At 49.0% G+C, this 26,122-nt stretch overlaps 1 protein-coding gene across 2 annotated transcripts in view; it reads right to left on the reverse strand.

Annotated features, from left to right (window-relative positions):
* Positions 1–26,122, reverse strand: part of ACVR1C (activin A receptor type 1C) — a 37,382-nt gene that overhangs the window by 6,507 nt on the left and 4,753 nt on the right. Inside the window, exons 2-8 of one of the 2 annotated variants that reach the window (XM_055719430.1) lie at positions 17,401–17,631; positions 5,105–5,350; positions 2,504–2,734; positions 2,095–2,262; positions 1,385–1,541; positions 642–766; positions 278–408 (exon numbers count right to left, since the gene is read on the reverse strand). In XM_055719430.1, coding sequence (XP_055575405.1) covers positions 278–408; positions 642–766; positions 1,385–1,541; positions 2,095–2,262; positions 2,504–2,734; positions 5,105–5,350; positions 17,401–17,631 — 1,289 coding nt within the window. The remainder of the gene's footprint in view (positions 1–277; positions 409–641; positions 767–1,384; positions 1,542–2,094; positions 2,263–2,503; positions 2,735–5,104; positions 5,351–17,400; positions 17,632–26,122) is intronic. The other variant, XM_055719431.1, reaches the window with a different exon arrangement.

The following is a 26,122-nucleotide window of genomic DNA, read 5'->3' on the forward strand; positions in this document are numbered from 1 at the left end:
TGCTTTTCTTTTTTTGAAGCGCAATACCGGGAGATAGAACACAGCGCTCTCCAAGGGTTCTGCTGCGGCAATATGAATTAAGAGCTGCGTTGGAGAGAGTTCAGCGCTTGGTGCTAAGAAGAGTTTTCTCTGTATTGGTCTGGGAGCTGAAAAAGAGCTAGACATCTGAAACACATTTAAATTCAGAAGAGGCTGGGCACCAAGGCCCCTTTGTCTCACTGAAAAAGTCTGTGTTAATTTCAACAGGCTCTGTAATAAAATGGAAAACTGCTTTTACCTCACAGCTTTGCCACTGGTTTGGAATACTTGGTCTCAGCTTCTGCTCACAAACTACCCTTCTCATATCTTCTATCGAAGGATCGGAAGGCACAACGTCGTAGTAAGGCAACTGGTATTCCTCAGTGATTCCTAGGAAAGATTTATTGTTTAGGTAACACAAAATCCAAAGTAGTGCTCCAGAATAAACTCTAATTGCTTTTACAGGTGATGAGGGAGAACAGAGGAACACCTGGGGCCACTGTGAACAACTGCTCCACAACAGCCTTCTGCCGCCACATACCGCCAAGACAACCGAGAGCACTTTCGTTTTATTTAAGCTAAAAGTGGTCTGGATGGCAAAATGAAATGGCCAGAAACCTCACCTCCAACGGAGCACCTTCGGGCTATCTCCCAGTATACTAGCCCCAGAGAGTACATGTCCGCACGCTTGAAGGACTCGAAGATGCTCATGTTCATCACATCATCCAGTATCTCAGGCGCCATGTACCTTGAGAGCACACAAAGGTCAGTCCACACCGATGGCTGTGCCACTGCGTGCTGAGGCCAGGCAGCAGCCAGTCTGACTGGGAAAAAGGGAAAAGGGACACTCCTTTTGACAGTGATTCTGAGTGAAAGCAAGAGACTCGGCCTGGGTGGTAAATGTAACGCTGAGAAAGTCTGAGGCAGCGCTTCACACTGCGCAGCGCAAGCACTCGTATTGAACTAAGCCATCTCAAACCTCATCGGCAGCCAGCAGAAACTGAGCACGTCCTCTGTTAAAGGCACTCGTCTCCAGCTCAACGTTGCTGCCGCTCATTCATCACCCTCAGCTACCACCAGCTAGGCTGAGGCAGGCAGGCAGATGGGAAGAGCTGCGCCGCAGGTGCCTACACCCACGCACGTCACTGTGAGTCCCCACGGCACCAGGAGCGATGGGGTGGCGGACACCTGATGCCCACGCCGCAGAGCCACGCTCTGTCCAGGGCTAGCAACCACCTCCTGCACCCACCCTGCAGGGATGATGGGCTTTGGTCTGCTGCCAGCACTCAGCTGATGCCAAAAGCAGAGGGGGAAGTCACCAGTGGAGGAAAGGACCGAGAGCAGCCATTGGCAGCCCCCCACCCACCTCCTCGTCCCCACCTTGGGGTTCTGGGGAATGTCGATGGTGTTCAGCACCGAGTCATGCTTCACTGCCAGGCCCAGGTCCGCAATGGCGCAGCTTTCGTTCCTCTTCACTAGGATGTTTTTAGATTTCAGGTCTCGGTGTGCAATTGCCGGCTTGCCTGTTCACAAAAGTGCCATCAATTTTGACAACAACAGTACGGACTTCAATGTGACGAGCAAGGAAGCAAAATCAGTTTTATTCAGCTTTGTTACTATACCCTGTAAAAAAACATTGAAGCCTATTTTGTACCAACAAAAGCTCTGCTAAATGCCATCAAAGAAAAAAAACATCAAAACCTCGAGGGCGTTTTTGTTCCAATGTCTGTATTTCAGGGATAAAACACAAAAAGAGATAGTGTAAGTTCACCCGCCAAATTCGTTTAGAAAATCCTTCATTAGAGCTCACCTTTAGCATCCCTCATGGGCATCCACATAAAGACGTGGAAGGAGGCGCAGGCGGTGGGGAGATGATACTCCTCTGTTTATATTGCACCACACACGCTTACAAGCGTGTGTCTCTTGCAGTTTAAAATACTGTTTCTTGCAGTTTAAAATACTGTTTCTTGCAGTGTAACAGTCTGTAAAATGCTTTAATATACCATGTCACCCATAAACGTTTTTCCAAATAACTCCTCAAAATTCTCAAAGGGCAGGCAGGAGGGAAGCACTTGCCTTGCGTGCCGACGATCTCCATGTGCAGGTGCGCCAGGCCGCTGGCCACAGACAGCGCCAGCTTGACCATGCCCTCCACCGTCACCGTGCCTCTGTTCAGGTAGTCGAAGAGGGACCCTTGCTCGTGGTACTCGGAGACAAGCCAGAGCTGAGTCCATGTCCCATTATCTACCCGGAGGAAGCAAGATTATTCAGCTTTATTAAAAAAAATCAAAATAAATTAGCCAGGATAAGCCTTCCCCATTTTGCATCTGGCTCAGGCATGCCAATGAATAAGCTTGCCGGCCGCCCCACGGGGAAGGAGCAGAGGGCAGCTGCAGGGTCCCACTGGTGTTTCAGATGGGAGCAACGGCAGCAAAAGCAGTTCTGAGACAGACACGAGGGATTACACACGCAACTCACAGCATACCCTTGTTATCTGCTGCAATAAAGCCCAGGATGTTTTCATGTCTCAGCATCACTGTCTGATAAATCTCTGCCTCCCGAAACCAGGACCGTTCATCTCTGGAGGAGAAGATTTTCACAGCTACATCTTCCCCACACCATTTTCCACGCCAGACTTCACCAAATCGGCCTTTTCCTACAATTTCCTGCAGGACAATAGTCCTTGCGATTGTTCTTTGTACAAGCAGAGGTAAACCTAGTGTAAAGAGAAGAGATGGGTATTTGGCAAGTAGCTCAGGAGTGATCTTCAAATCCCAGTGTGGGGCATTTTCCAGTGAGCTATACTCATGGCTTCGCTTTCAAACAGTACCGAGGGAAAATCCTCTCCCAACCAAAATCTCCCCAAATCATACTTTCTAGTGTTACTTGCAGGATGACCGTGCATCGTGCCTGCCACGAGGTACAACGAACAGTCTCGGTGCTGAAGCCAGCTGGGTGCGATCCCTCCCTGCCACCGGCACCCTGCAGGCTGACCCGACCCGGCATCATGGTTTGGTGCATGCCGGAGCCAGCCTGGCACCTGGTAGTGTGCCGAAGGGTGCCACAGACACCCCCCTTGCAATGAGGATAAGCTCCACACATTCCTTCAAGGGCCATAACCCAGTCTGGGTCACCACAGGAACCACAAACCCTTCAGGTAAGGGGGTAGAAACAGAAAAGGTCTAAAAATCTGGTGTGCAGACTGTGGCCTGCCTGGCAAATAAGCCCAGCTTTGCTATTCTGTTAACAAAGCGAGAAAGACTGGCTGTGCCCGATGTCTAAAAGGCCACCACAGATGCAATAACCATGTCACCGGCAACGCCAGGGCTGGCCCTCAGCCCCTCTAGTCCCCGCGATGGGCATTGTCTGCTGCGTCCTCAGCAGCCCCGGTTCTGCCACGGCACGGCACGGCACGGCTGCCAGCCCTGCCCGCAACTGGCTCACTCCTCCCCTCCTGCTCTTCCAAGTCAACCACAACACGGGTATGTTATTTCCCAGCAAAGCCAGGAGACCCATATGAGACAGGTACCTTTCTTTCCCCAAACCTTACCTCCCTAATCCCAAATAAACATTAAAAAAGTTTGTAAAAAATCAGTTAGAAAAGCAAGCCTGAACTACTTAATTTGGTTTTGTTTTGCAATCAATTAGCTGATTGGTTCTGGCTGGAATTTCAAAAATTTAGAAAGAAAAATAAGAAAAATAAGTAAGAAAAAAGAAAAAGCAAAAGAAAGGAGAGAGGAGAAAGGAGAAAGAAAGAAGGAAGGAAAGAAAGGAGGAAACAACAAAATGAGAAAACGAGAAAAGAAAAAAGCGAAAAGAAGAAAGAGAAGAAAGAGAGAAGAGAGAAGAAAGAGAAGAAGAAAGAGAGAAGAAAAAGAGAAAAAAAAAGAAAAAAAGAATATTATCATCACAGATTCATTTTGTTTTGCTAGCCCTAAACACCTGCCTTGTTTGCTTTGATACTGTATTTTGTTTGGGGGTTAAAACAATTTATTTATTTTTTAAACCAAGGCAACCTTGCTTTTAATAGAATAAAATAATCAACAGGAAAAATTCTAGTTTGAAGGCCAGCTTGCTCAAATGCACTGAAATTTCCCCTCTGGTCTCCCCGACAGAGCCCTGGCACCCTGCAGCTGCCAGCCTCGCCGGTGGGATGCACTGCATGGCTGCAATGGGAGCGAACGCGCTGCTGGGTGCCACCAGGCTCCGCCTGCCTCCGCTGCGGCCCTGCGCAAGCTAAGCCCTGATATTAGCTCAAGGATGTCACATACAGTTAAAACTTCAGGGTAAATCAAGGCAAAGCCTACTCACATCTGTGAAAAAACACTGGGGAAGTACAAGAAATTAATCCTGAAAGGTATGTAGTTCATGGGAAACAGAGTAAATGAAATTAAGCAGCACTTATACATTTCTCACTTATAAATAAAAGTAAGCCTGATTTACAAATTTTTCAAGTTCTAGTTACAGAAAGCTGGGCTGTATACACCAGACAGGCCACCACCCCGGTGAGCTGGAATTTCTGAATTGCATCTATTTGATTTAACAACTTCCCAATAGCAATGGAGGCATCAGAGCAGATAGGGTATCAGAAATGGGAAAAATACTGAGAAGTGTTCTGCTCAGAACAAGAATTTGGAGTAACGTTATTTTGGCACCACTGTAAACATTCCAGGAGTGGCATACTGACTCACTCGGTTAAATTAGTGCCTTTTATTACCAGCTGTGCCACATCAGCCAGCAACCTTCTGTTTCACATCTGGAACTGACCTCTGAATTAGCTTTTTTAACTCTTCCAGTCAAACAAAAAAAATTGAACTTTTGTGATTTGATGGAAAAGGAGCAAACGAAGCCCTATTGCCGCCGTAAGGTGTGGCCAAACACATCGGCACAAAACCTCCCCTGACATAAAACTTGTCACCAGTGTCCCCTGGCACCCCATGCCCAGCAGGAGACGTTCTTCATCACACTACAAGCAAGACGGCACGCTCGCCTTCGGTTTAAGCATCAAGGAAGTCTGCTGCGAAAGCTGCCTGCAAAGCAACCGCACACTGAGGCGAGGGTGGCGGGCAGGGCAGCCCCCACCTACCAGAGCCAGAGCCAGAGGTCGTCATGTCGTAGATGAGATCCTTCAGTGTCTTCCTGGAGCTCACCAGGTTGCACTCAGAGAGGGGCTCCTCCACGTTGGGCTGCTTGGCCCTGCCGCGGGCGCAGCGCCGGCCCTGGCAGCTGCACGCCACCAGCACGGCTGCCAGGGACAGGACACACACCGGCACCGCCACCGTCACTGCCAGCACCACCGCTCCCGCGCCGGCTCTGCTGGGAGGCTCTGCTGCTTTGAAAGACACAAGGGAGAGCAGCGTGGAGGGAAAAAGACAGTAAGTGAAGGGCTGTGGAGTGACAACATGTTAAGATGTAATGATTTCCCACACTCATCCTGACCGGGACCAGCAGCAGCGAGACAGACCACATTGCTTAAGTTAGAGTCTTTCCCCCCACCACCACCTTTTTTGCAGGTAGCTTGGCCTCAGGTTGGCACTGTGACCGCCACCAAACACCACCATCTCAGATCATCCCACCAGTAGCTGCTCAAGGAAGCACCACGGAGACATCCAGTGGTGCAGAGCTGGAGGGAAGGAGCCACACAGACCATCGCCATGCCTGCCCCCAGGAAAGCTCCTCGGACATGCTGACCCCTCCCTGCAGGGAAGTGTCCAGTCATGTCTCCACTCATCTGATACTAAACCTACAGACTTCTCGCAGCACAATGTGTCCTGGCCACCAGCTTCTCAAGCACTGGAAGAGGCTGCCCGGGGAGGTGGTGGAATCTCCATCCCTGGAGATGTTTAAAAAATATGTAGATGCAGCACTGAGAGACATGGTTTAGTGGTGGGCTTGGCAGTGCTGGGTTAATGGTTGGATGTGATGATCTCAAGGGTCTTTTCCAACCCAAACAATTCTATGGTTCTATGATTCTCCACGTAGACCCACCCCACCTCTCAGTACAAGCCCGCAAACACATGAAGGACCTTTCCTTGCAATCCTATTTCCAAAAACACAGCTGGAACCCTACAGAGTATGCCGTTTTAATCTGTTTGCATTGGCAAAACACCATTCGTCTGCAGTCAGCTGATCCCCCATCTCCCCACAGCAGAAGATCACGAGACAGGACCAGCAAGCTCACTGCAGGATCGCGACCAAGATGTCACCCGCTGCAGAGGCTACGCAGCGTGCCCACCACCCCCACAGCCAGCAACCTGCGTTTTGCACGCAGTAGCATGGGTGGCAGCTCCACATGCGGGTAACCTGCCTTCAGCAAGAGACACCCTGCTGGATCCACTGCCACTGGGCACAGTGCCCTTCCCACACTTGAAAGTTTGTGTATAAATTCCTCAGCGCGCTGTCCCTGCTGAAAATCCTTGGAAAAAACTTTCCTAACAATGCATATGGGAATACAAAGTTCTAGTAAATGGGCATTAAAAGGATTTCAAAAACAGAACACTTTTGGAACTTGTGTCCATGAAGCTGTATTTCACAAGGGTCAAGAAATGGGACTGTCTTTCATAATTTTCCATTTTAAAACTACAGGGGTAAAAAAAAAACAAAACCCAAAACAACGTATCAAGAAGATATAGGAACATATTACTAAGGTGTTTATTTGCACACACACACAAATATCTTAATGCCAAAAAATTGTAAATAAGCTTAAAAAAAACCCTCAAAAGCAAAACCCAAAACAACCAAAAACCACCACCTCCCCTCCTAAAAATACAACAAAACAGAAACACAACCCCAAAACCCCCCTCACCAGAATCACGAGTACCAAACGGTGGATCTACAGGCTACAGAAAATTTAAGAATCATGAACGCCACACCACGCAAAGTCATCCCTTTTAGCTGTTCTAGCAAGCAAAAAGCCCCTCTCTCCCTTCAGGCAAACGTTAAGCAACGTGAATACTGTAATCTGAATTTTGAGAATAACTGAGACTCCACATCACCCAGTGAGTTGGGGTCTCAGCAGAAGCAGCCTGACAGCCCTCAGCACGAACTGTTGCTTTCCTCCAGGTAATAGCACAATAGAACCTCTTCTTCTTCAAAAGGCCTTATCAAGCCACGCACTTCAACATTCAGAAGCGCCAGGTACAAGCCTGCTGCGCAAAGTTAACTTGTTCCTTTTTCTTCTCTTCCTTACGTTCCAGCACCATGCACTTTAATTAAAGTGAGAAAGAAAACAAACCAAATGGTAACAACAGAAGGGCCCATGTCTGTTCGCAGTGCACAACTCAAATGGTTCTGAAAACGAACATTTGCACCTTGCCCAAGGGCTTTTCATTTAACAGACCTTCAACGGGACACTCCAGGGTCAGCCGGTGGATTTGTAAAAGGATTTGCAAGCAGGATTCCTCCCTGCAACTGCTGCTTGTTCACCGATGACACACTGCCATTTCCTAAGCTGCTGTCTTACATGGCACAGATTCCCCTGACGCAGGTACAAAGTGCGGTAAGTACGTATCACACATCCCCTCCCGCAGCCCCTCTGGCGCCGTGGCCAGGCTCCCACCGCACCGAGCGCAGGCTGCGAGCCCGCTGAAGGCTGCAGAGGAGGGCTGCCGCGCTGCAGGACAGCTGTTGGGGTAACGAGCTGTCCCCCAGCTGTTCAAAATACATCACTTCCAGCACATTGCCCAAATCCATCTCCCGCAGATCTAAGCATATTCGTTATCTATTGGCAGTGGCTGGTAAAGGCAAATGTGTGCAAGATACTTACTATAAAATGCCAGTTCTTCCCACCAGCTGCCGAACAACAACATAACGTGAAATGAGCAAAACATAAAACTTCATTCTTCTTAGGCCAGCGCAAACAACATCAAAAGGAAAATAATCAGGAAGGTTTGAACAGCAGCAACCGAGCCAGCGGGAGGAGAGACTCCAGAGGGTGTCTTTGCAGACAGGCGCGGGAGCTTGGCACCCTGACCGAAGCAGCGGCTCTCCTGCTGAGAGCAGCAGTGACAAGCAGTCCTGCTGGAAAATACTCACCCCCAGCAGCCACAGACCTTGAGCCCTGTGCTGAACACCGACAGGCAGTCAGAGAGCAAGCAGTGGTCCTGGCAGAACATCCTTCCCTGCATCTCCTGCTTGTGCCCGTGAGCCTTGCCACGCGCCCACATCACTTCACCAGCACGCAGTCTCTGCCGGGTGACAGCAGTCCCTTCTAGCCATGCACCCTCCCTGCTGGCTTGTATCCCCCTCCCAGTCCCACCAGCTCCTCTCCTCTTTTTTCAACAGCTCCTTCCATTCCAGAGCACCACTCTTTCCAGAAGCAAACTTATTGACAGTCTCCACTTTTTCTTTACTTTCAAGCCTGCTCCCTTGCAGTCTGGATGTTACAGGTGGCAAACCTGTGTAGGCAAAAGAAGAGTAATAGTTACTGCTGGCTTTCTTTTTATCTTAAAATTATAAATATACATAAACCCTTCCAGGATCGCCTGAAACTGCAAAGCGGCTCCAGCAGTACTTCAAAGAAGGGAAAAGTCAGGTTTGCTTGGGGCACAATAAATTGCTTTGCTCAGCTTTTCTTCGCTAAAGCTCCTGAACAAGCTGCCCATCCCACCGCTGCAGTAACGCCTCACCCTGTGCTCGGAGAGATAGCACAGGCCGTGATTTCAGACTGACAGCTGAGAGCGTGACCCAGTGATGACAGCGAGCATGAAGAATTGAGGTGTGGAGCATGGCAAGTGCAGGAATGTGCATTTCCACAAGTGCTCTTTCCCTTGCAGGACATGCTCCTGACTCACAATGAACTCAGAAGTAAGTACCCATTTTTGAAGGGTTTTTAATATTAAAGCCGCATTTACTACACTGGCTATGTCTGCACTACCTTGTCATACATTCTACAAACCCAGGTTCAGTTCCTAGTTTTGCCAACAAAATTGAGACAACAGTGTGGGTTAGGCTTTTGGGACGTGGTAATTTGTAACTTGCAGCACTCTATACACTGTAAATCACTGAAACAGGTTTTATAGCAGAATTTTAAGGGGCTCACAAAAAATGCGTAGATGATCTTTCAAAAAAGCAACAAAACCAATCTTATCAGGAAAAAAAGTCTGCAAAAATTGCAGTTAAATTAAGAGAAAAGCGATCTGATACAGTTTTACTGAAAACGTGTATGAGCACAGCTTGTATCGTCAGAACACTGCAGAGCAGGCTTTGTGAGAGAACTGCAATAGAATTTAATTTGTAGAGCAATTTCCCCCCCACAGGACATTCTGGGAGCCAGGCGAGCAGCGGGGCAGGCTGGAGAAAGCAGCCGGTCTAGCAGGGACACAGCAAGCATAACAGGCTCGTGAGCTCACCCCCCCCACTGTTCTGGGGGATGGAGAGCGAGACTGAGAGCAAAGCAGAAGCAAAATTCAAAGACACTCTCACACCCACTCAGGACGGTGACACCCAGCATCAGGAATACAGACAGATGCCAGCTCTATGACTTATGCAGTGACAGCTGTTCAAAGTAAAACCAAGCTCAGTGATTCTTACAGGTCTCCTCTGAGATGCTGCTGAGTTGAGAGAGCTCAAGTGCAGAAGGCAAGTTAGCCGCGGGACTGGAAGTGGAGGCATGTGGGCCAGTTTGCACGGAGTCTCCACCGAGTTCCTGACAAATGATGAGGTCCTGACTGTCTAGAGAAGTTTCTTGGAAGGAGTCATCCAGAAAACTCCTCTGTCATCCTGTAGGCTCCTGGTTGTACCACAAAGTGCTATCGAGGCTGGTGGTAGCTACTCAGACCCTTTCTGGTTCTTCAGGGAGCACGTGCGGGAGGCTGCTGTCCGCTGTACGGCTGGTGGCAGGCCACCTTCTGTCCCCAGCCCTTGCAGCATGGCATCCTGCAGCCAGGACGGCAGCCGTGCCCATCCCTGACCCCCCAGGGACCCGCGGTGCTTCCTGCAGCACGAACCGCACGTGGCAGGAGTGACAAGCAGTGCAAGTGCAAAACACATGACACGCAAGGCACAAACAGCAATTAAAGGTGACATCACCAGATGAGTGTGGTAATGTTTACGGCAGTTGTGCAATGTTAAACCCTTTGGGAAATAAGAAAATCCCTCATGAGTACCTAAAACCGTCAAATCAACACCATTAATCCCAACATTTTGCAATCTGATTTCAAATGTTCTCTTCAATGACTTACTAATCAAGAATAGAAGCTGAAGACATGTTGCCATGTATGAAACAAAAATAGCACATCTGGCAATATTTAGCAATTTCACAATATGGCATAGTTACGGTCCAAGTTGTGTAAACAAAACAGTACTTTTAGGCAGAAAAAAAAAAAAAGGAAGGTGTGTTTTTTCCCCCTCCAAGGGAAAAAACATTCTCACGCATGACGTTTGCCTTGCTTTTGACATATAATGGGCACCATAAGACTTCTAAAAGCCCTGAACTATACATGTTTAAGTTCCTAAGCTACACAGCGGCAAAAAATTATGTCTTCTTTCCAACACAGTAAGAAAATCTATTGCATCTAATGGGGGCTCTAGTCAGACATACAGAATAGACAACTTCAAAAACGCACAATTTGGACTAGAGTCTAAAAGTTTCTCCAGCTTCCACCATGACTACAGACCCCATCACCCCTTTCAGGACATTAGGAAATCAGCTGGGAAAGGTCTGCTTAAGGATCCAGAAGTTCAAGCAAACGTGCCAGGCATACAGCTGTGAGATAAAGGGATGCATTATCTGAACTGCTGCTCCCCCCTCCCCTGCCTTCCCTTTGCACAGCTGTATTCCTACCAGCCACTCCAGAGAACACAAAATCTGGGACGGCCAAGATGGACCAAAGTATGTGAAATACTTGCAAAACAAGACATCCACTGAGCAGCTATGACAGGCTGGTGCTCTGCCTGGGGCGGGGGTTGTTGAGGTGAACCTCAGGATACCAGCCCAGCTGGGGGATTATCCCCCGAGCTGCAGCACTGAGCAGCACCGGCACGAAGGGGGAACAGAACAGGTTTGGTGCATCTCACGCAGCCATTCCAGTGTCCGAGCTGCTCTGTGCCACAGCAGCCCCAGCTGACAGCCCATGTCCCGGGGCACGGCCAGCTAACCTGCCAGCAGCCAGAGAGGGAGCATCCCTCCTTTAGAGGCTGATGGGTTCAGGCCAGCTGTTCCTGGGCCGCAGCACTTCTCACACTGGCCCACGCATGTCCCAGTGATCACATCTTCTCCACAGCCCCCTGACCAGGCTCAGCCCACCCCTAGCAGGCTGGAAGGCACTAGATCCCGGTGGAGCTTGGTCACAAGCAGCTCTTCCTCTCCACTTTTTTTTTTTTCTTCTGTTTTTGAGTCCTGGCCTCCACCCAAGGCTGCCTGGGCCACAGCAGACACTCATTTTCTTCATTAAAAAAAACAGACAGAAAACATTCAGCTAAATCAAGTTACTGGTACTACTCTGCAACAAAGCAGTAACACAAACCGTTAACATTGGCCACTGAACCCTAGCAGTGGCTTTCAGAAACCATCAGTCAAGAGGCAACAAAGCAGCCACACAGAAGAGAGAAACAAATATATAAAAATATTTCCCCTCCTCTTCCTCCTTTGTTCCATTCCCCGTCCTCCCTGGTTTTATCCATTAATATCATTCTATCCATCAATAACATTTCAGGAAAGTTAGTGAGAAGTATTGTGGTTTTTCACTCATTGAACAGACCTTCCTTCTGACTCTTCTCCTGGATCGAGACCGTGTCAAGAAAACAAGAGACCTTTTCATCCTGTTCAGTAACAGACAAGGAATGCCAAAAATAAAGGTGAGGGAAAGCTGAAGCTTTGCCCTGCGCCCCCCCTGGCACAGCCCGCACCCCCCCCACCAGCCCTCCAGTGCCCGAGGCAGCTCTCAAGGTCCGAAAACAGCTGGAACGATAAATATACAATTTATATCCAAACACTGGGTTTTATTCAGAAAGTTATTGGTTGAAGGCTGATTCTTCTCATTTTCTGCATTAATATGCACCTTATAGTACTTTTTGCACAGTGGCGTCTGACTTCTTTAATGCTATCGTATCCCTCCATACCATTCTCCTAAAAGGGCTTTGATGTCTTTAGGCATTTTGAAACCAGGGAATGAAGAGTAATTACATGCTCATGCAAAACCTACAGACAATATTAAAAGAAAACTAACAAAATAAGAGAATCTTGTCCAACAGTCTCATTGGTATGATTCGTCTCTCTGGGCAACACGAATACACTCGGGGGATTTTTATCTTCGGAATTCTATTATATTTCGCTTTCTTTGATCCTAGCATGTGCCACTGTAGGTGATATGAGGGCCATTTGTGCCTTTGTACAGTTCGGGCTATAGGAATGAAGAAGAGAGCTGGGAAGTTACTTATTATACAGTTTGTTAATCCCACTATTAACTTAATCTTGTTGCATAAAGCCTCTTTCCTCCTCTGACTCATTTTCCATTATGCAAATACAGAACAGAAGTCATATGCTTTTTATCTTAAGTTCTAGAGATGCTGCTGTGCCAGGTCACCCAAGACAGAGCAGAGAGGAGACCATGCTTGCTGCGCGTTGCCTTTTGCTGGAATGACGGAGCTACTTTTGAAGGAAAAAACCTAAAACCAGAGAATTCTTTGCTGCGCTGCAGTTTCCCACCAACTCACAGACATGTGGCTGCACACACCGAACACATCCCCATGTTTCTTTCTCTGAGAGGCTGACATTTTCTTCAGCCAGCCTCTGACAGCAGCCTGGTCAGAAAGCCCAGAATCTTGTGACAAATTTCAAAGCCACCTGCACCCATCCAGCCTCAATTTTCAGCATCTGTAAAGGTGGAGACTTAATACACAGCATCACGGGGTGTGTCGAGATGGAGAGGTTAGAATGAGTAGCAGCGCAAACTTCTCCCCACACATCTACAAACATGCAGACAAGGACACCAGAACTCAAGAAAGCCCTGTTAACTGTGTCTGGTCACAGACAAAAAGCGCCTGAGCCTTCAGGCTCCGGTTCAACAGCTGCGGAGTCACCGCCTCCACCTAAGGAGGTAACTGAAGCCAACATCAACTTTGCTGCTTTGGAGGAGGCATGGGAAACAAGTTCCCCAGCCTGTGCTTACCCTTTGTGGGGCCAAACACCACCCTCTACCATAACCAAATGCAAGCATCGGCTTCTAAGAAGCACCGGCAGTCTTCTGCAGGGCTGTAGGTAAAGGTCTGTCATCGCGAACAGGCTTGTGAGGGGGGTAAATTCCGCTCATGCGTGGGGTGGGGGCAGAGATCACAAGTGCCATCTTCCATCTCTGAAACACAGCCTGAAAATCCTGTGAGATGCAAGTCTACAACTGGAAGAAGTCTTCTGGATCTTATTAGCAACACCTCAGAATAGCCCGTTACACGCTGAGGTGCACCGAGGCCATTTCTCACACAGCGAGAGCACAGAAAGGTCCATCGAGGATGCTGCATGCGGGTCGCCTTCTGCAGCCCTGTTGTGACACCCCACTGACAGCAAAAGGTCACCTCAAGTCACCTGCCGGGGCTGAAAGTATCCCAGATAAAATGGTAGAAACCTGGAAAATAATTCATCAAGGTAACACAGAAAAACCCCAATTAGTGCAAACTCATGCTGCACTTTGAAACTTAACACCTGTTAACGCAGAACACTACCATGAAATTCCTGCCAACAAGAACCACAGACTCATTTAGGTTGGAAAAGACCTTTAAGACCTTCGAGTCCAACTGTTGACCCAGCACTGCCAAGCCCACCACCAACCCATGTCCCTCAGCACCGCATCTACATAAAAAGCAGATGTCCAGGTTGACTCGGTCCTTAAATATGTGTATTTTCAGACATTGTAAAAATAACAACTCAAGACAAGAGCAACTCCTCTCGCACAAGGCACAGCAACACGAGCTCCGCCGCTGACCGAGGCATGCAATGATGCAATGCCATCTACAGTTTTACCACAGAAATTCATGCACAGGCAATCACAACACACAAATTGCTTTCTGCCCTCAGAAATCCTCATGCTGTAAGCCATTTGTTTATTTTCCAGCCATTCTTGATGCATTTACAACAAGCCCTTGGTAATTAACACACAGGGGAGCTGAAGCAGGTTGGCACGAAGAAGAGCCAAAGGAGATGCTTGTGTCCCCGGCTGGATGCGGCTGCAGTAACCAGGAGGGAAGAGCCTGCCAACATTCCTGCCTCACCTGTCAGGGATGTGCACCATGGTGGACCTTCTCAAGGCTTCTTCTCCATGAGATTCACTCCTGCCTAAAGACAAGCTTTTCATATCTGCACGCTCTCTGCTTTTTGACTAGACTCTGCACAATGGGGATGGATAGATAGGTGGATGGACAGATGGATGGAACTTCCATATCAAGATGCCTGTACCAAGTGTCAAACGGCATGCACTAGTACTCAGTTGAGAGGGGCTGGCGGGAGGTGGGCTGCCTTAAATAAGTACCTTGACAAAGTAGGTACATTTTAAAGACCAGAGCGCCTGCATGCTAAGGTCGGCATTAACTACCCAGCATCTTACTTAGTTACCCACCATGGCTGACAAGGGACAGGCAACCAACATGAGACAAGCCATACAATGGTACGCAGTGACTTGCAGGAGGAAGAGGTGACAATACACATGGACCCCAGGGCCAAGCAATCCCACCTGCAGCCTTGCACCAGCACAGTCCCAGCACAGCACGTCCCAGCGGTGTGAACCCCAGCTTAGCCCATACCCAGGGGTGGGAACAAAAGCCTTTACAGCATCAGTAGCAGACTAATTTCTAAACCTAGAAGTGCCTCCATGTTCTGTCAGGCCAGCTGAGAGGTCCCATGCTGGTTACTCGCTATGGTGCCTTCACTTTAAATTTCTTGCCCTCAGTCAGAGACAAACCCAAGATCCAGATTTGGATTGCCAAGTGCCATATACGAACAGAAGTGAAAGAAGAAAAAAATGCAAGCTGAGCAAGGGGCTGCCTAAAACCTCACTTTGGAAACAGCCATTTCCTAAGCCCAGGAATGCACACAGGCAGCCCAGGCAATGGCATTCAAACTGGTTTTCCCCATGGCAGAGCCCATCGCTGGCACGGCAGGTAGACCTCCAGCCCGAAACCTCTCAAGGCAAAGGGCACAGGTGCTGCAGAGGCGGCGTGGGACAGCCCCGGCTCGCGCAGCCCAGCTCCTCGCCTACACACTTGGCAATGCCCCTTCAAAAGTTCCCTTTTACTGGAGCCCAAATGAAGCTGTCCTACACTGCAAATTATGTGAAGAAGGGCTGTCAGGGAAGACCAACAAACAAATAAAATTAGCACTGCTAAATTTTTGACTAATGTGAATTCTCCCAAATGTTTAGAGCAAAGGGCTCAGGCTAAAAATTAAGTAATTTTCTCTGGTACTGAAATATGAAAACAGAGGGTTTGCAACTACCAGTTCAAGCACTGGGACGACTGACATGCCTCCACCACTCCTCCATAAACAGCAGTACTCTCCAAAGAGTCTAGCATCCCAACTTGAAAAAAAAAACAAAAATTATTTAAAAAAATCCAACCAACCAAAAACCCGTGGTATTTTATTTCTACATTTCTAGAGCATGACCACTATTAGTATCTCCCTTCTGTTGTCAACTGAAAGAAAAACACTTAAACAATCCTTACTCCTGCCCCACACGACAGGCAAGATTGCATACGGGGGTCAGCCCTCCCAGCTGCCAGGCTTCTGCCCAGGCTGGCTCCTCCGGAGCAGCGAGTGGCAAAAGACCTTCCTCCAGCAGCATCCAGCATCTGCCTGTCTGCCCCAGGAGATGACGGTCCCCACGGCTACCACAGCAAGCACCACACTGTCTGCCCTCCTGCATCTTACACGATATAACAAGTGCTTCCAGTAACAGCCTTTTAAATTCTGTGAAGTACTATACGACAGCAGCTTAAATGCAAGTTATAATTGTAAATCATGGATTAATGTGCATCTTTCTTACCTGTAACATCTCTCAGTGTAAGTCTATAAAAAGTTATAATCTGATAAAGTAGTGTATTTTACAGCTTTCTCAAAAAAAAGCCTGGATTAAACACAAATCTTGGAAAGAGAAGTCAAATAAGTAAATCTGAAAATAGTATAAATATTTATTTTTTTTAAAAAAAGCACACTGAATCAACTTCATTACACAATTTTGAGTCTAGCACGACTCAAGAACTGCACCAGCTGTGTAATACACAGAGCTCCTGGAACTGCAAATCTTTTTCCACCCTCTAATTGGGACCAGGAATCTTACACTTTCTCATCCCTGCTGGGTAAGAATCAATGATACCGACCTGACACCAAAAGCTGCCTTACAAGCTGCTAAAATGAACTGCAGGACCCTGATGATCAAGAGAGAGTAACAAGATTGCTGCAACAGCATCAGCCAAAGACATCGCCCAGCAATGACTTTGTGTCCTCTCACCCCCAGCGGATGATGACACAGGTCATACAGCACGTAGGAACAGAGAGGACCCACCTGTGCTCCTGCCCACCGTGGAGCCACTGCAGACCCCTTGCTTCCAACACACAGGTGTGCCGACAGAAGCTGCAGTAAGCACTTGTCACTCCAGACCACAAAGACATGGCACTCAGTGACACAGACTGACCGAGGACAATGAGGAGAGCAGCTCCTCACATGCTGGGGGACTGCCCCATCATGGGTCAGACCTCACCACCAACCCAGACGCTTGTCTGCCCGAAGACACGGGGGTGCATTTCCCATACACAATTCACAGTCAACACCTACAACTGCCTGCCCGCCTTCCCAAACCTCTCTGAATTCTCACCTGAGCCAACCAAAGCAGGTCCTTCAAAACTGTGTGCAGAGATGTTTGAGACAGTAAAACTCCAGCCACTGCAAGGCTTTTCTCTTCTTTAGGTGATTATTTCCTTGTGATGCAGTAGGTAACAGCTCTCAGCACCCCACAACTGCCCGTTCACAGCTGCTACACATTGCTGACCCATGCCCCACAGCAAGCCCCCAGTACATCAGATATCATCTAAAGTAATGCCAATTCAAACCACAAGCTCCCTTAAGATATTCAAACCCATAAAATTTGTGAGGTTACAAGTCGGTTTCCTTCAAACATTTCCTTTCATCTTCATGGTTAATGCCTTGTGGGGTATCAAAGACAGCATTTGGAACATCTTTAGGAGACGCCAGAAATTCACTCTTCCCCAAACAGAGCTGCAGTTTAGATTTTCCTGTCTGAAGCAAGCTGAGGAAAAAGACAGCTACTGTTTTACAGGCCGTCTTTAAAATCCCCATTAGCTGGCTCTCACAGACGGCTGCGTCCTCTGCACGGTATTTCTGCACCCTCAAGCTGTCACACAAGCGTTTGAACAGGGTTTTGCACTTGGGCGGCACTTACCAACAGGCAGGCGGAGGGTGATGTTGTTGCAGAAGTCGGTGTAGCAGCACTCGGTCTTCGTGATGTTCTTGGAACTGTGGCAGAAGACCTGTGCGTTCAGCTCCGGGAGGGAGACGCAGGACTTGATGACCTCTTCCCGCCCGTTGGTCAGCATCACCGAAGCCCAGCAGGCACCCTCCGTCTGGCAGGTGAAGTTGGTGTGCTCGCACAGCTGGCACACGCACTTGAGACCTGAAAAAGAGGTTTCCAGCTTTTATAAGAAGACCCTGGGAAGACAGACCCCCTCCCATGGCAACTGTGCCTGCTGGCCAAGGCTAGCCCATTCAGCCCCGGCACCCTGCGGAGCTCCGGCGCAGGTCCCATGCTGGTGAGTGGGCTCCTGGGCTGCAGGAGGAAGCTGGTCCTGGGAGGCCCCTGACAGCACAGATCCCCAACACCCACAGATGAACCGCGCGGTCCTTGGTCAGAGGGAGGTGACAGCATCTACCTTGCGCGGTAGAGAAGACCGGCCACCCCAAAGAGAAGCACCTGTGGAAGCCGCCCTTTGCCTGGCCGGGGGGACGGAGGTTCACGTCTCCAGGTGCACGTCCTCAGCTCCCACAGCCACCAGGCACCACCTCAGACAGTGCCCACCACACACACGGGCATGTGCTCCCTCCCGAGGTATGTACTTACACACAGCTATGTTTACTAGGTACCGAAGCTTAAGTAATATCAGCAGCTGCTGTTCATGGAGCTGTGCTGGCATACCAAAACACGGCCCCCCCTCACCGGTGCCAACCGCCCACCCCACGCTGGCAATGGCATGTCTTGCCAGAGCCGATGGGGTGAGGGCAACCAGCCTGTGCATCACCATGATGCAAAGTCCTGACACACACCACCCAACAGCCCACAGGCAGCCCATGGACAGCAGTAACTGGATTTTTCCTCCCCATGTCTTCCTTTTTCCAGCACACAAACAGCTGCCCAATTTCTTCTGGTGCAAAAGTTTGATGTTTTTTAAGTACCGCAGGTTTTTAACCATACCTTCACATTTTACCACATCAAATAGAAACACATTTTAATAACGAGTGCATTCTCAGGCTTTACCGATGCTTGGAAGATGAGGGGGAAACCAAAGCTACATCACCTCAGTGAAACACCAGATGTTGACCATAAATTATTTTGGCTTCCTTGTTTTTCTTCACCTGTTTCACAAGGAATAGTTTTCGCTCGCTTCATGCCAAGTTTAAGAGCCCACATTAGCAGTAACACAATAACCAAGACATCTTAACCTCAGGCTGAGCACCATTTCTACAGGAAACTCTTCCTTAAGTGCACTTTATATGATGATTTTGTTTCTGTTAAAAACTATAAATAAAAAAGTCACCCCATTTTAGAGTACGGAGACTTGATCTCTTCAACTATTGACTTAAACCATCCTTATCCTACCACAGGGTCCCCAAAATGCTTTCTGTGCACCTTCCTGGGTCACTTACACCTCTGCAAGATTGAACCCTGCTCTACCTACAGGTGCCAGGGTATTTTTATTTTAAAAATAAAAAAAAAAGTAATTTTATCTACAAATCCATGCTGTCCCTTTGGGAATTGGGCAGGGGGAGGCTGTTTCTTTTACTTAAATTTAATAGACATCCAAAAAGTAAAACCACGAGGGGATGAGGATGGCCACCAGGAAGAGGAAAGCTTCCCCGCGCTCACTAGCCAGCCCTGAGAAGCCAGTGTACCCCAGCAGCGGCTGCCTCTCCCTCCCCAACACCTTTATCAAACCGGCACCTAAACCAGCCTCTGCCGTCATTGCCAGCTGGCGAGCAGCAAGAGGCCGGTTCGCACGAGAACATCGCGGCGCTCAGCGCGCTGCATCGCACCTCAGCCGAGTGACGGCTGTGGCAGCACTCGCCCCGTGGCAGTGGCCGCAGGGACCCATCTCCCACCATCTCCAGAGGAGCGGAGGAGCCCTGACAAACGTCAGCACAAATCTGATTTTCTGTTTCTGTGGCACTATTTGTTTTTCTTTACAACAATCTTCATCCTGTGCTACCCTTCTGAAATAACAGCTTGTAGTGTTTATCTTCAGCTCAGGCCCGCAACAAACTTCGCTGGCACCATATGTTCGTGTTTATCCTGGATGCAGGGTACGCTAGGAACCATATCGCTGTCTGCCTGCTCTGGCTTTCTCTCGGTATGGCGAGCAAGCACCATCAATCACACAGCCACAGCACAGGTGATTCTCTTCCTTAAAGACATTACCGTAGTCCTAGGAGAGATGCCAGGAGCAAGGCTCATCCCATCCCAGTAAATAAGACATTGAGCAGCAGAAAAACAGACGCGTCACCACCAACACTGCAAAATAAAAGCATTACTTGAGGGAACGAATATGAGGCTGTTGTAGAGTCTTCAGCGTTTTCCAACATGTCATCATGCTGTTTTCTTCCCCCTTCTCACAGCCTAAAAATAAAAAATGGTCTTTACGCTATCATCCACAGCAGATAACTGATGGTTTTTTATCCATAATCTGGTATTTCACAGATTGTTCGAGAGAGGAGCTGATCAAAACTGCCGCAGCAAGTCCCGCGCAGCTCCAAGGATATTGCCCTGGGCACCGCAAACACAGGGTGAGGAAAGCCTGACCAAGGCACACTGTAACCTCACCATGACCAAGCGAAGGCAGCCACTTAATTCCAGAATAAACGGGGCCTGGCACCACCTCGAGCCTGTTTGGAACCAGAGCTGGCTGGAAGTCACGCTGGTGGGCAAGCCTGGCAGCCAGCTTGCTTGCCCCGGAAAGCAAGGGCTGCCACTGCTTGAAGACCCATATTTCCTACTGTTGTAAGCAGAGTGTTTTACCCCAACGGATGTCCTTTATTCTTTCTACATCACTGACAACAAGACTCTAACCCCATTTCTCCTTTTAGTTCCAAGTGTTTTGCTTGAAACCAACTTGTCCCATCTACTGCCCACAACTGGAAGTTCACAGACCCATGGACATCAGCCCTGTTCCCGACAGAGCTGTTTCTGTGAGAAGCCATTATGCAAAGAACAGCAAAGAGAAGTGAAGTTTTGGTCACAATTCTCAATACAACCCAGCTGTGTTATCATTGCTTCTGAAAGTGAATGCGTTCAGCCACCTGATGACAAGCTGGGAGGAGCAGGGATGGGAGCAAAGTTGAACTCAATACCCCCAGAGAATTTTCATGCCCACTGGAGACTAGAAAGTCCTGGAGGCCAAGACAGCTCGACAAGCATTCCCACTTCTCTTTCAGAAAAAACTGAGCTCACAGAACTCAACGCCAGACAGGCACACAAGCTCCTGATGGGAACACTACGTTCAGTTTGGAAGAGGGGGAAGGGCACAGGGAGAAAAACTTGTCCACACCCAAAGCCATTACATCCTAAAAAGGAAATTTAATGTGTGTTTTTCCTACCACGCTCAAACTGGTCCTTTTAAAATCATTCCTTTTTAAAAAGCTGAGAACCACTGAGTATCCCCAGCAGGTACAAAGCCTTCAGCCTGTGCTGCTCAACCCAGCTCCTTCCTGCTGTCCTACTCCAGTCCTGACTCTCACCCTGTCCCAGCTCCCATCCCCTCATGGTTAGGCAGCTCCAGACTCCCACCACCGCCTCCTCCCAGGAGCTCTGCCCAGGAGTGCCCACAGCCCCCCTCTGTTCCACCCACGCACCCTCCTCCCAAGGGGCTCCCACTCACCATTTACACCCCACCAGCTCCCAAACCCAAACCAACTCACCCTTCCAGTCCACACGTCTCCTCCTTCACCCGCTCCCTGCGTCACTCCCCTGCTCGCAGTCCTGCTTTCTTTCCTATGGGGGTGCCGGCTGCAGCATTAGCCCCCACAGCCTCTCTATCCCAGCTCTACCAGACTCGTCCCCCATCCCTTGGCCCAGGCTTCAGCCTCGTATTTCAGATTTCCCTAGTGTTGTGGCTTCTGCCATTGCTCACCCAGGGGTAAATGCTGCCCTGACACAGGAGAAAAAAGCACCACCACCACCAAAAACAAACAACAGCCCCCCCCCCCCCCCCCCAAAACCCCAGACAACAACGTGGCTAAATCTCAATCTAAGACAAGATTGAGTTTTGAGCTGTGGACAGGACAAGACTCTCACTTCCCAGAAGATGTACATAGACCCCTTTTAAATATAATTCCACAAAAACAGAATCCCAAGGTTCCCCAGAAATCTACTTGTGTTACTAATTTCTCCCACAGAAAAAGGGACAGAACACTCAAAACAGATTCAAGAACTCGACCTCACTTCCAAGCATTCCAATGCTTCCTCATACATCAAGAATGCTTTGTTAACAGAGCAGAAAGAGGATCTTAAAATGTTACCACAAAGTATGATTTTCTTGCAACCATGCTATTTCAGATGCCTCACCTCAGTGGAACCAGAAGAGGAGCCTGGACCCTTGTGAATGTGCCCTTGGAAGATGCACACCTTTCCTGCTCCCAGTCCTGCTGAAGAGGGGCAGATGACAAACCCCATCAGCTCCCAGACGGTGTCACATCCCTGTACTGCCCTCACAGACACTGTACAGCCTCTTGAACTCTGCTGAGCCTGGATCACCGTTCCCACTGACATCCTCAGGGACACAGCACTTGACAGAATTTGCAACTTAGCCATGCTGATCCCACCAGGCATGTCTCAGTGCTGCTCCAGTTCATTCGTGACAACTTCCTCTATTGCCCTTTGCTTTTTATGGAAAAAGCTGCCCACATCAGTTCTATGATCTCACAGGCTACAATTGCTGGCAATGCATTTCAAGCTTTCGCATTACACATCTACACAGGTTCTGCTCTAATTTGCCTCCACTGCTGTCCCAGAGAAGCTGGCAAGACCCGTCTCCTTAATTTACGGACCAGAGGGATAAGAGCACAACGACGAAAGACTTTGCATCTCTCTCCCTCTGCTCAAGCCAACACCACGTTTGAACCACACTTTCCCTCCCAAGTAGCCATTCTGCAGCACAAAGGAAGAGGAAGAATTTGCAAATATTGACTGAAATTCTGCAAGTCCCTCCATGCCACAAGAAAAGCTTATCCCCTCCCCGGGGAGGGCACATCACCCTTCTCCAGCTCTGTTCCCAGGGAGGCTCCTGCCAACCATCACCATCCTGCCATCAATCACCAGCGATGTGCTGTTGCGGCAGGGGGAACACTGGGACTTCCACTGCCATGGAGAAAGGTGATTGTGAAGGAGTTAAAGGGAAAAGGATCCAAGAGGCAGGAGGAAAATGTGCTCCCTACGTTTCAAAATAAGGCACTCTTCAATCCCATAATGAACATGACTCCTTCATTTACTCAAGCACAACACCATTTCCCTTAAACGCTGCGTTCTCTCATTGCGAAATTGGGAGAAAGTGAACAAGTGAAACATGCCATGGCCTCAGAGAGCTGTGTCAGGCGCCCAAACTTGGTTACCAACGGTTACAGTTCTCTGAGTGTGTGACTCTCCAGCAGTCATTGAGCCAGTCCCGAACCTCCCCAGAGCACCGCACGCCATAGGGACCACGAGCACATCCCTCCTGCTGTGACCGGCTGCACAGCCCCAGGCAGGGACAGGGACGGGCGCAGCAGGAGGACACACGGTGGGTTTCCTTTGGCGGGGACAGCGGTTGCAAGGACACGTTGTGTGGCAGAGGTGGCCGGTTCCCCTTGTCTTCCAAAGAGGAGCATGGCACTTGTCAAGACCCAAGTGAAGAACAGGAGAAGCTAACAGACAACCACAGCGACAGGGAAGCTGATTCACAAATTGTGAGATACACAAGGAAAGTGGCTTTTAGGTAGAGACCACAAGGAACAGGTGTTCTCCAGTTTTAGCATTTTAAGACATTAGTAGTTTTCAAGGATTTTTTTTTTTCCCTGCTGTTATTGCCATAGGAGCCGAGACTACAGTTTCTTGGATGAGACCTGCTATGAATCAAGGACAGGATGACTTGATCTTCAGAGCAGAAAATAACCTGCGTGACTTACACAAAAAGCAAAGGGGTTTTTTTCCTTTTAATTTTCAATGCAGCTGTAAGAAAACGCACAGCACAGGCAAACGCACTGTGCAATTAACTGACATAGCAGGAAGAACTAAACCAGCATGCGATTCACAACAATCAACACAAAGATGTACAACAGATATATTTTTTTTGTATGCTTCCATCCATTTTTTTTCCCCAAGTGTCAGCTTCAAACACATGAATCACTAGATAACCAAGCAATGCAAGAACGACACCACATATGAACAACAGATGGAAGAATATGAGTTTAGACACCAGCTTAATAAAAGCAGGTAACATAACAAGTAGGTAGACATAGTGCAACCTCCAAAGTTAAACGGAAAGAACTGAGCATACAATTAGCATAATCTGACTAATACGGTTAGACTAAAATAATAAACCAAAAACTAGGCGGGGGGGGGGGGGGGAAGCCCAGACTTGCTATCTCTTATGGACCACACAAGGTTCTACATTTCAACACTGACACTTTACTACATAGATTAACGACACATTAATATTCTGTTCAGTCATAACCCAGTGCTACTACCCACAATAGTTAGCAGTTTCTTCTTGTGACTACAGGGCAGCAGAGCATTTCAAAATTAAATTGGAAAGCAAATATCTAAGTGGCCTTTCATCACGGCAGAAGGAGGGCTGAATACCCAGAACGTTTCCATACTCTGTCGCTCAGTACAGTCATCCTGTATTGTGCGCTTCTAGATGTACTTCCATTTTACTCCCAGATTCAGAGCTCTGGGGCTCCCACGAGCGCTGGCTCCGGCCTCGCTGGGTGCCCGCGGGGGTGTGGACCCCACAGCGGGACAGGACTGCCCGCCAGACCCCTCGGGGGTGTTCCAGCACCACGGGATGCACACCTGGACCTGACCAGCAGCCACCCTGTCCGCCCCGCTCCTGGGAGGGTGCCAGGTGGCAAAAGCCTCACTGTGGCTAAAAGGGGCTCAAAGGAGACCCTACAAACTACAGACTGGCTGCTTCCCGTTCTCCCGTCCATTGCTTGTGATGGAGGCAGAACAAAAACCAGAGCAGGCACAGGGAAAGATGCCGCGGGGCTGGCACAGCCCTTGGTGGGCGTTCTCTGACCAAGGCTGCACAACCACAGCAAAGAAACTTCGCTGCTGCAAGGCAGAGCTACTTCAGCCTCAAGCAGAGGCCAGCCTATTTGTCTGGTAGCAACCGAGATAAAAGGTAGGGGGAAACCATCGGCTTTCGCAGTGAGAGGCTGTTATCAGGAGAGCCGCACAGAAACACGTGTTGTGTGCTCCTGTGATCTGGAAAGGGGAATCAATAATAAAGCAATAACGTATGCTGAGGATAGAAAAAGTAGAACTGACTGCAGAGCCTTGCGAAGAAACCTCGGCACACTGAGGGATCAAAAGCCTGAGGAGAGTAAAATCATACCAGAGAAAAAACACCATCAGCTGCATACGTGCAGCAACCTCTCCAGTACCGGCTGTTGCCACTGGGACCAGGGACGGCCCTCCCTTTCTGCGGAGCTCCCAAGAACATCAGCTCAGCTGATGGAGGGAGGCACCAGCAGGAAAACCAGGAGGAGACCCCATGCCCTGCTCTGCCGTTTGGGACCGGTTACCGTCACCCACCTCAAAAGGGCACAGCGAAGCAGAAAGTGTTGTGGGACAGACGGCAAGGGGGGCTGGACGTAACAAACAGGGATCTTTCATGTCAAAGGCAATTTTGGGGAGATACGAGTGTTTTACAAAGAAATCATAGATTGCATTGAGAAGACAGACGGGATCAGGCACTCACCATTTCCCATGAACCTGAAAGCTCCCAGGCAGCGCAGACGCTACCGACAGCAAACTTACAACAAGCAAGAAGCAGCACTCCTCCTCACACTGCCCTGCCACCGTCCCCAACAGCGTCAGGCGCCAGTGTCATCACCACTGCTTAGGACAAATCATTCACGTATTTAAAAAGTCCTTGGACAATTTTGTGTGCTAAAGATTTACAGGAACTGCCACGCAGACTGATACAAATCCACCTCCTGACGGGGAGCCCTCAGGCTGCCAGCCCCCGAGAGCTGGGGGGTGGTCAGGAAGCGCCTGTTGTGCCATGTCCCACCTCCCTCCCCAAGCCCCCGCTGGAGCAGCGGCGGTGGTCAGGGCTGCCGAGCCCACCCTCCTGCTCCCACATGCAGCCACGAGCGTGGCTGGGCCGCGAGGGGAGGAGGATGAACTCACGAGTATCGGCTGGAAGGATGCAAGTCTGTTCATGCCACAGGAGACACGTGCTGTCCCCGAGCCCTGCGCCCCCTCGCACGGGCAAAGAGGGATCCGTCCCCCACAGCCAGCCACGTCTGTGGCAGTGGCAGCGTGCTGCTGTCAGGTTTATTCTCTGGTAACACATCTCTTCAGAAGAGGAAACCAGAATCTTAAGCAATGACAGGTCTTAAAAAAAACAGTATGTTTTTTGGACTACTATGAAAAATATGGAGGAGTTCTCTCTCTGGAGAGGTCTCTAAAAAAAATAATAAAATAGGAGTAACAGTAGATTAAAAGCTCACTATATAAATGTACTGCAAAAAAGATGGATTCCAAACTAGGCAAAAACTAGAAAGCTGTAGAGAATAGAGGAAAAGTAATTATTCCAGAACTGAAGAAAATGTCTTAGAATGAGAGAGATCAAATAGTTTCAATGTTTTCATTTCTTAAAAATATGTATGGGAAGTTATTTTGTTAATATGTG

Source organism: Falco cherrug, chromosome 8, assembly GCF_023634085.1.
Source record: "Falco cherrug isolate bFalChe1 chromosome 8, bFalChe1.pri, whole genome shotgun sequence".
Lineage (NCBI taxonomy): Eukaryota > Metazoa > Chordata > Aves > Falconiformes > Falconidae > Falco > Falco cherrug.